We start from the raw sequence: 10,987 nt of genomic DNA, 5'->3' as shown, positions 1-10,987 counted from the left end.
GATTTCCTCGCCTGGACTCCTGTTCCCGACAAGCCCATCAAGAACACAGTAAATGCATATCCCACGTGCTGGAGATGGTTAGATTAGGATGCAGGATCTACAGCTGTATTCATTGAACCTCAGAGGGTTTGGGTTGGACAGACCTTAAAGCCCCCCCAGTGCCACCCCCTGTCCTGGGCAGGGACACCTCCCACCAGCCCAGGTTGCTCCAAGCCCCCTCCAACCTGGCCTTGAACCATTCCAGCCAGTAAGTCAGCCCCATTAGGTGCCCAGCTGAAGGGCCCTTTACACAAATGCAAGTAACATGGGGAACAAGCAAGAGGAGTTAGAGCTGTGTGCACGCCTCCAGGGCTACGATCTTACTGGCATCACAGAGATGTGGTGGGAGGGCTCTTATGACTGGAGTGTTGGAATGGAGGGTTACAGACTCTTCAGGAAGGACAGGATGGGAAGACGGGGAGGGGGGGTGTTGCCCTCTATGTCAACGAGCTCCACCTGGGGATGGATGAAGACCTGACAGAGCTTATGGGTCAGGATTAAAGGGATCACAGGGGCAAGTGATGTTACAGTTGGGGTCTGCTACAGACCACCAGATCAGGGTGACAGGGAGGATGAGGCCCTCTGTAGACACATAGGAGCAGCATCGTGCTCACACACTCATGGGGGACTTCAACCACCCCGATATCTGTTGGAAGGACAACATAGCAGGGCACAAGAAATCCAGGAAGTTCTTGGAATGCGTTGATGATAACTTTCTTCTTCAAGCGATCGAGGAGCGATGAGGAAAGGATCTGTGCTGGACCTTGTCCTTACTAACAAGGAGGGGGTGGTGGGGAATGTCAAGTTCAAGGGTAGCCTTGGCTGTAGTGATCATGAAACGGTAGAGTTCAAGATTCATAGGGCAGCAAGGAGGGTTTGCAGCAAGCTCACTACCCTGGACTTCAGAAGAGCAGACTTTGGTCTCCTGAGAGATCTGATTGGGAGGATGATCTGACTGGCCATTCAGCTGCCACTGAGATGGGTGTGGGAGGCAGAGCCTGGCACCCTCTTCCTCAGCACCAGGACCCCCTGCTTCAGAGACGGGGCTGGCAGAGGACGATGTACATTTGGTGCTGTACCCTGCGGGCTGGAAAGCTGTCTGGAGCAAGAAGGTCCCCACCAGGGACTTAGTGAGGTTTAGAAACCCATGGTGCTACCTGAGCAAAGGTGCTTAAATCTAAGGTTTCAAGGAGTAAGTCATAGAAATAATGGGCTCTCTGGATTAACTAAACAATATTCAAACCTCATCCTGCTCTTGCAGCTCTTTGCAGCTGTATTTAACATGAGAAGCACACACCATCTGTCTCCTGACAGCAGAGAGGAGATGTCGGTGAGGTGTAACGTCCCCACAGCACCCCAGCGGTTTCGCTTGAAATCTCCAGAGCTCTCTCGGATACACCTCGGACAAATCTCTCCTCATCAGCCTGACGGGGTCTGGAGGCAGCGACGGAGGGGGCGTCGGACGCAGCCGAGCGAGTCGGGAGCCAGATGGGCGAGATGAGGGAACTGTCAGCAGACACGGCACCAACACCCCCTGCGGAGCTGCCACGGGCACACACCACCCTGTCTCCAGCACAACAACTTTAAATCCTCTCATTTCCTTTTTAGCAGAGAGAAGCAGCACCACCGCACCAGTAAAAAATCTTCTGAGGCTGTTTAACAGTACTTCAAGAGCTCAATTGTTCTTGAGAAGATCTTGACAATTTTTCCCCTGCCTTGAAGACAAATGAACAGGCAATCCCTGGAGGCAGAACAGAAGCGGATGGCTGGGCGAGGAGAAACAGGCACTTCTGAGGTTTCATTTGGCCAGACACTGGGAGTGACACAAACACGGTTGTCCTACGGAGTGGAATTACCCCTCTCCTTGCAACACCCACGACTTCAAACATCTACAAGGTTCAGCACCAAATACTAGTGTGAGTATTAGAAAAAATATTGACAGTGACCATGAGAGTCCTCTAACCTGCAGGCTGGAGCTCTTGCTTTGCCTTTCCATGTCCAGAGCGGTGACTGTGCCCCTAACTGGATGCAGAAGGATGGAGGAACCGGCTGGTCCATGGGGTTATGAGGGGTTTCAGGGAACACTTTGAGAGGGTGGATGATTTTCTAACAGAAACATATTCATAGAAACATAGAATCATAGAATTGCCCAGGCCGGAAGGGACCTCCAAAGGCCATCTAGTCCGACCTCCCCGCAGTCAGCAGGGACACCCCCAACTAGACCAGGTTGCCCAGGGCCTCATCGAGCCTCTCCTTCAATATCTCCAGGGATGGGGCCTCAACCACCTCCCTGGGCAACCTGTCCCAGTGCTCCACCACCCCCACAGTAAAGAACCCTCTCCTCATCTCAATTCCTATTGGACCTACTCCTCCTCTTCTGCATATTCCTCAGAATTCCTCCGGCCCCACGGTGACAATAGCAGCGTTGGGAGCAGCAGTGCTGCTGCAATATTGCTAACACTCAAAAAACCATGCCAGAGCAGAGCAGACAAAACTCATGGATCCATAAAAGAGTGAGTTTATAGTGAATACACAAAATAAGTCTGGTCTAAGTTATGACTTTATCACTCATGCAGTTTCTTCACTCCATTTTTTCATTAACATTTATAGCAACTATGAATGTTATGACTCATACAAAATAGTAGATTACTTTTATTGCAGTAGGTTTAAAATTTAATAGTCTTCATACAATAACAGAAGCATTTCTATTTACAATATAAAACTCAATATCTGCAAAACTGTGAGCAATGTAGCATTCTAAGTAACCACGTCTTGTAATTCTTTAAATGAAAACACATTAGCACCTCTTCAGGCATAATAGAATATGAAATAAGTAAGGATTATATTAATACTATTACTATGGGTAAGAAAAGAAGGTACCAATTATAAAACATGCTACAGTTCTTTGAGCTCCATTTTAATCACCTGAGCTCAAAGTGCAGAACCTGAAAACCCGTCTGGTCCCAAAGATACGTCACGACCATGTGCTCCATTTTTGGCAGTAAATGACTTTAGGAGCTTAAATTTTCCAAGTAGTTATGTGCACAGCAACCCGTTAGCTACAACCCCAAATTCCCCAGGGCCTCGTTCTTCTTGTTGACTGACAAAATAGATGCAGAAAGTTTTGAGACAGCTTCAACTTCCAGATGTGGAACAAAAAGCTTTTAATGTTGGGGGTGAACTGCAGACTGTGAATGACAACGAGCAGCAAAAGGGGAAGGACACACTGGATATGCAGGAAGAGAGGGAAAATGGCCGTGTTTTGCAGAAATTCACTGGTGGTAAACCCCATGTAAACCCCCACCAAATTAAAACCCTGAGAGGAGCTAAATATTGTATAACCAATAGTATATGTAGATGAAGAGACGCTACCAAACATCTAAGCAGCTCACAGCACAGGATCTCTTGGCACATTATAAAACCCCCAAAATATCCTACTCTTTTAAATTTCAATTACATTTAAAAAAACCCTCTGAAAGTAAAAATATGAAATATAAGACCTAAAAATATGGAAAATTACTTTAAAGTAATTAAAATTAAATTAAAACAAAACCACTAAGCTAAAGAAACATAAGCAGGAATTTGGTTTTATAGTTCCTGAACTCCCACTCCTTCTCCCTCTCCCAAATAAACCGAAATAAACCCACATTCTCAACCGAGATAAGAGCTGGGACTAATCCCACCCCAGCAAGACATCTCAGCTGCGGAAGCAGAGGATGGAGACTAAAATTAAAGGCATAGAAATGTCTTCAGCAACTCAAAGGCCAAACACAGCGGTAACCTGAGGCCTGAAATTGGTGCATTAAGAGAAGATTTATTGAAGGCCAAGGACCCAAACAATTATTTTTTTCTCCCTGGGGCCATTACACAAGTTAAAGGAAAACAAAAGAAAATAGAAAAGAAAGAAAATGATAAAATTAATGACCTGAGGTTAATTGGTACTTCGCTGACTCCATTTGCAAATGGATTAGGATGGAGAAACAACGACTTTCAGGCAGAGTTCACACACAGCGCCGGCCCCGGATACGTTAGTCTGAGGAGTAAAAAGCACATTTGACTTTCTATGGAGGGAAACGTTTCCTTCTTACCTTAATAATGATTTTCATCTCAAAGGCTTCTTTCAGAGTCTTTTGTGTGCAATGGGAATTCGGCTGCTGGATTTTCTGTTTCCAGGCATGTTTTGATGGAAGGTTGGAAGTCAGTATTTTGTTCATTTTGCTCAGGGATTTTTTTTCTCCAAGTCCTTCACTGCAAAGTCAATTTTTTTCCTCGCTGCTTTGTGTTTGCTGAAGCTGGGCTCCTTCTGTCCTTCGTTGGTGGTTTTGAGAAACAGTTCTGGACTTTCACTCTGTCAGTTCTCTGTCTCAGTCATGATGGTCTCCTCTGTATTTTGGATTTATTTCTTTACACCTGCAAAGTTAACTTTGAGAAATTGTCAATGTTTCAGTCATATTCTGTTCTGACCCAAGACAGCACTGTGATATCACAGCAAATGTTAACATTACAAGAAAGATCTTTTAGAAAATTCAATGACCTTGTTTGCAAGATTTCAGGAAAGAGGGACACTCACTGCTTCCTCTGATCTTTGTGGGTCGTTGGATCCCTTGCAATGGGAATTCATCTCCCAAGCAGACCATCTGGCTTTAGCTCCCGGCCAGCAGTGTGCATTTCTGTATTGGACTAAATGCCCCAATGTTCAGAAAAGCGTCCCATTTCCAGATCCATTAGATCTTGCTCGGGTTTCTTACTCACATCCCCCTGGTGAAGGGCACAAGCTGAAATCATGAGGGACACTAGTGATGGCCTGATTGCTGCTGATGGCAAGGGCAATGGGTCACAGAAATAATGATCACAGAGTGGTTGGGGTCAGAAGGACCCTCTGGAGATCATCCAGTCCAACCCCCTGCCAGAGCAGGGTCACCCAGAGCAGGTCCCACAGGAACGTGTCCAGGGGGGTTTGAATGTCTCCAGAGAAGGAGACTCCACCACCTCTCTGGGCAGCCTCTGCCAGGGCTCTGCCACCCTCACAGCAAAGAAGTTCCTCCTCATGTTCAGATGGAACTTTCTGTGTTTCAGTTTGTGCCCGTTCCCTCTTGTCCTGTCCCTGGGCACCACTGAGAAAAGCCTGTGGCCCCATCCTCCTGACACCCACCCTTTCAGTATTTATAGGTGTTGATCAGATCCCCCCTCAGTCTTCTCTTCTCCAGACTAAACAGACCCAAGTCCCTCAATCTTTCCTCGTAAGAGAGATGTTCCAGGCCCCTCATCATCTTTGTAGCCTCTGCTGTCCCCTCTCCAGCAGTTCCCTGTCCTTCTGGAACTGGGCAGTCCAGAGCTGGTCCCAGTGCTCCAGATGGGGCCTCTCCAGGGAGAGCAGAGGGGGAGGATGACCTCCCTCCACCTGCTGACCACAATGGCACCTGCCCCATCCCACCTGTACACACAGAACTGTCTGTGACCTTCACATTTGACAGGGGAAGTGCAGAGCCTGGTGCTGGAGCACGCCCTGGGGCACCCAGCGGTGCCCGTTTCCAGCGGCACTGGGACGTACACACACTCTCCAGTTGCCACTCCGGGCGGGTTGAGGGTGGGTGGCCGAGTCAGAGACAGAATTATCTGACACAATGCATCAAAAAGCCAATCTCTCTTTGTCTGTGAGTTGTTGTAGGAAGTGAAATAGAAGTGATTTGTCAAAGCAGGCCCTTTCCCTGTCAGGTTACCGTGCTCTTAGAGACTGCAACGGGAGTAATGAAATCTTAAGTCTTCCTCCAGAGTGAATTCAGCCTTTTCATAGCAATTTGTAGCATCTATGTCCTTCCTCTCCATTACACCTAATTATTTCGGCTAGCATCATTTTCACAAAAATAGGCATTCTAAACAACAGACAATGCACACAGACCCACTCTGCAGATGACTCCCCCAACGCCCAGGCAGGCGTATCATGCACAGTGGAGAATGGCTGCTGATACAAACACAGTGTGTTCTGTACCTTCCAGAAGAAACTGTTCAACATATTCTTCATTTCCATTTATATAGATATGAATATGAAATAACAATTCAAGAAGAGTACCAAAAACTAGATATTAGGCTGATTTAATGGAGTGGAAGAGAGGAACCAGAAGGGTTATTGTTCCCTCTCCGTAGCCAGGGAGAGAGAGGCCACTTTGCTCTGTTGGTCTCCTCCTCTCTGGAAGTTAGGGTAGATCATGGGAGACCCTGTCAAACACACAAACCATTTTCCCTTTCCCTGGCCCCTCATTGCACTAGTCCTGAACCTCATCATCACAAAAACAATTAAGTTTAAATTAAGTCAGGCACATCCTTTATCACATGGCATGTTATTGCTTTAGTGCCCATTTGAAAAGTTACTCACCGGTTTGTGATGCCTTTAGTAGAGTTTAAAGCTGCTGCTCCAGCTCACACTTCATGACCTCACAGAAGAGCAGGAGATCCTTAAACACCAGGTCCCCGCTGTGATGGGAACCAGCTCTGGTGCTGCACACACACCACACTCACAAATACCCTTAAATAGCAGCAAAAGCAGGGAAACTCTGCGGTGTGCAAGCTGCCTTATTTCCATACTTGCACCATAATCCCAGTGTCTGGGGTAATGTTTAGTCTTTATGCTCCCGTTTCAACCAGTGGCTATAAAAAAAATAGATACCATCACCCACACACAATAAATCTGCATTTTTTTGGCCATGGCTGTCTGCATCATTTATAATACAGCAGGTGCCTGCTGACATTCTGCATTCTGAGGATTTTGGAGAGAGGCAGCACTATTTATCAATTTAATCAGAGTTGAAGGTTTTCTTGTCAGTGTGTTTTTGAGGGTTTGCTTTGTTTTTTGTTTTTAAACAGGGTCTTTACTCAAAGTTTGCGTTACCTCAGTACAGCTTGCAACACAGAAACTCCATAAACACTAACCACAAGCAAGGCCTTACAGGGGAAATACCCCAAACACACCATTTGCACAGTAAGGGCAGGGAATCTTTACCATTTTGTTTGCTCTGTGGCACAAGGACAAGCCAAGAGCACAACCACATCCACAGCTTTGCAGCTGGTGTCACCAGAGACACCCCATCATTCCCATCTGTGAGAATTCAATCAGGGGCAAAGCCATCAGAGAGCCCACCCCTGTCCCACCAGAGACAGGGAAACTGCTCCTCCCGGCTCCAGCCGAGCTCAGCAAACATCACAGCACTCACCCTCAGGACACGGGATTTAAACTCTTCTTTGGGCTACAGGAGTGACGGGCGCATCGCTCACCTCTGCAGCGCTGGTCCTTCCCCTCAGGGCCTGAAGAAAATCATCTTCTAGTATCAGAGTGTTCCAAAACACTCCCCAAAAGCATAAAGGGTATTGAATCCTCATTCTCTATTGCAGAAACAGCAGTATAAGAGGCTTCTTATTCCATAGGAGAACAAAGATGTACAGAGATGCTCAAAAATCAATGGTTTGTGAAGAACTTTCATACCAGAGGATGGAAACTACTTAGGAAGTTAATAATTCAACATTCAGCCAAAACCCAGCTTCATTAATCACTTGGGACCAAGTCATGATTAATACCCTGGGTCGGAAGGGAGCCACAAGGACACAGAGTCTCAGCCCCGTCCCTGTGCAGGGCAAACCGACAGATAAATCAGATTTAGGAGCGTACGTGGAACACTAAGCTGCAGAGCTTCCCCCTCAGCACCAACCCTGGGCACCCAGGGGAGGCTCCTCTGGAAAAGTTATTTCTGAGGCACGTACAAAGGAAGATCAAGCAGTCATTGCACGGGTTTAACTCTGCATCTTACACACTCTTTTACTTGGGGGGTTACTTAAAAGTAACAAGTCAAATTATAAATACACTACAAAAAAATTACTCCTGACTATGATTCCTGCCATTGCTCACCTCGTTCCTTCACCCTAATTCCCTACCTTTGGGTAAGCAAGTCACAGCTCAGGAGAGATTCACCACGTGCCCAGCTCACCCCAGCTCCAGTGAAGGTATCTACACTTCTTATTTCATCCACGAGAGGAAAACGGAAACAGATTCTACATGACTCATCTCCAACACGTTTCCATTCCTTCCGAGAGCTGTTGTTGAGGATCTGACTCCAGGGCAGAGTCACTGACACAGCAGTCCATGCTTCCAAAATGAACTACACTGCCCTTTTTTCGCACCGCCGTTTTGCAGAGGGTGGAAGTGATTCGGGCTCAGCGTACACACTGACAGGCCGCTAGACAGGCTTCAAACACAACTCAGAATGACAGCACGGTCAACAAAGAACGGACTTAAATTTTGGTTTAGATCTTATTTCCCTTCAAATACAGTTGAACAACAGAGCTGGACACTGCACAGTCAATATTTCAGACGTAAAGTCTGCCATTCTCCTAAAACCATACACAGACTTGCACTGAACTCCCACGATGATGCTCAGTACACTTCCAAAAAGGAAATGAAACTACAGAAAAGAGCAGTTACCATGATTCCGCAGGGCAATTTCCTGCCCCCAGGTACTGCTGCTGCTCACTAAGTCCCAATTCCCCCGTGCTGGAATTAAAAGTACAATGGCAAGGATGAGCCTGAAACGGAGAATTTAGCATTTCTGGATTGTAGCTTATGGAAATTATTGTACCTCTTAGCTCAAAGCGAGCATGTTTCCTTTTAAAAGATCTGAGCGCACTGCAAAAAGTTTATTATGTAATAACAATTAAAAAAATAATCTAAAGCTTTACATACCAAAACCAAAGGCAAACCTGGAAACTTCAGCGGAGTCAGTGACGCTGTGACAAATCGATGTCTGGGACTAACACAGAGCCCAGGGACTTTGCTCTGGTCAGCATCACTGCGGGTGCCTACTGCATCGCAGGAAATAGTGCCATTACCTCAGCATCAACCCAACACTTCAGCCAAAAAAACATTATTCCTGTTCCCTGGCACTATTGCTTCAGAACAGGGAAGACTGGCAGAGGTACAAAAAGAAGGCACTACTAATTTCTATTGTAAATGACATTTTTGGATTATTGAATTAGGAAAATAAAGTCTCACAAAGAAATCGTGTTAGTGTAGAGTATTTATTACCTTTTACTAATCTGAAGTCAATAATTTTGATATGACTAAATTAATTCCAAAATAAACAGACATTTTTAAATACACATGAAGATGACAGGCTTTAATATGAGAGTATTTAGATGATCTGTGCTCTTAATCCACATGCAAGGTACAGCGATCAAATATTGTACATTTCCTTTCATTTTACATTGGTCCATAATAAAGCACAATTTCTGAGGGAGAAAGCAGGGAGGAAAGAAATCATATTTTCAAGTAGCCCTTTTATTAAAAAAGAGCATCAACTATATATTAAGCCAACGTGTTTCTCTCTGATTTTGATTTTACTTACAGTACACAGTTCTGCAAAATATACAGCTCACCAATGATACATAAAGTGTGGCCCTTTACTATGGGCAAAAAACAAAACAGAACAAAACCGAAGCCGTACAACAGAAAAGAATTCTACAGATTAGAAAAGTGGTATTTTAGAGCGTTATGTCACTTGAGAGCGCACCCAACGCTGGTAAGAAAGGACATGCACAACGGTTTTAAGAGGAGGCTGTCGCCAGCCCATGAGGGAGGTGGCCCATGGAGAGGAGGAGGTCCAAGGGAGGAGGAAAGCAGCGTCCCCTGTTATCTCTTGGGCCTGTCCATGTCGTCGATGGCCGCCAGCAGCTTCTGCCTCGCCTTTTTGTTGATGTGGGAACCCAGGCACACGTTCACCAGGTTGGTCAGCTGCTTGGTGGAGTACTCCTGCAAACACACACAGGTCACAGCACGGGAAACCAGACCATGGGGAAGGACAGGAACCCAGGACACACGGCACGGTGGGCTCTCAGCTGACAGAAAGGGTCAGCACACACGGGAGGTGTGAAGGGGCCGTGAAGTCAGGTCTGGAGAGTTTCCAGAGCTGAGGCAGAGGGAAAAACTGTACTTTGCTACATGGCAGGTTACAATGGAAAATCCTTACCACTTCAGTAGAGTTGGACTGAGTTCACAGAAAGTAACTCCGTGAATATGCACATATATAAATCAAATTTTAATGTATTTTCCACTCTTTGGGAGGTGTGATGGGACATATATATGCAAATGGGATAAGCTTTTAACACAAAAACATTTTTCTAAACAAACTGTGACAAAAAACGATGGTCTTTTTTACTCGGACTTCTTGTTTCCAATAAGCTTCTAAATACCTCTGTCTGCAGGGTCTCCAAAGCATGTTAATTTCAGTATGTGATAAAGGAGGAAAAAATGGCAAAAATGTAAAGACAAGAATTCTCAACACCTGTGAAAACAGCCCATTTGCCAGTACTACCTTTATATCTAACACGGCCCCAAACAGAGCTCCCACCAGCAGGTTTAAACGAGGTTTTTTCCATGTAGGTCACCAACCAACAGTTCACCATCACTTTTGTGGCTCCAGGTAAAACAAGGAAAACACTATTAAAGACATATTTCTTTCATCCATTCCTAGTGGGATTTGAAGTAATCCCAAAGTACAGATGTCAAAGCACTCCATTTTAAAAGAGTTTTCATCCCAGGAACAGGGAGCTCCAGCAGCACGTGCCTGTTACGTACGCAGCCCTGCTACCACCGGCAGTTACGCTCCGTGACAGCTCAGTGCTTTCAACACAGAGACTCAGCTCAGAGCAACGTCCACCCTGATTCACTGCTATTCAATGAAGACAAAGCAAGGAGTCACAGACATTGTGCCCTAAAACTTAGCTGTAGCCGTCCTAAAGGCAAAGGAAAATTTCAGTGTGATTTCCAGCGATACCGCTTGATGATGGAGTTTGCACTTTGGCATGTTCTGAGCAGCACACACATGTTTTCAACTCCAGTTCTCCAAAATTTCTGACGCAGTAGGTAGGTGTGACTGGCTTATTTATCCTTTATCAGATGTTGAAT

At 45.8% G+C, this 10,987-nt stretch overlaps 1 protein-coding gene across 1 annotated transcript in view; it reads right to left on the bottom strand.

Annotated features, from left to right (window-relative positions):
- Positions 1–9,083: 9,083 nt before the first annotated feature.
- Positions 9,084–10,987, bottom strand: part of VPS50 (VPS50 EARP/GARPII complex subunit) — a 43,554-nt gene continuing 41,650 nt past the window's right edge. Inside the window, exon 27 of the mRNA XM_014940318.1 lies at positions 9,084–9,832. Coding sequence (XP_014795804.1) covers positions 9,713–9,832 — 120 coding nt within the window. The 3' untranslated portion in view covers positions 9,084–9,712. The remainder of the gene's footprint in view (positions 9,833–10,987) is intronic.

This window comes from Calidris pugnax, unplaced genomic scaffold, assembly GCF_001431845.1.
Source record: "Calidris pugnax isolate Ruff unplaced genomic scaffold, ASM143184v1 scaffold76, whole genome shotgun sequence".
Lineage (NCBI taxonomy): Eukaryota > Metazoa > Chordata > Aves > Charadriiformes > Scolopacidae > Calidris > Calidris pugnax.
This window is presented reverse-complemented; position numbering and strand designations above follow the sequence as displayed.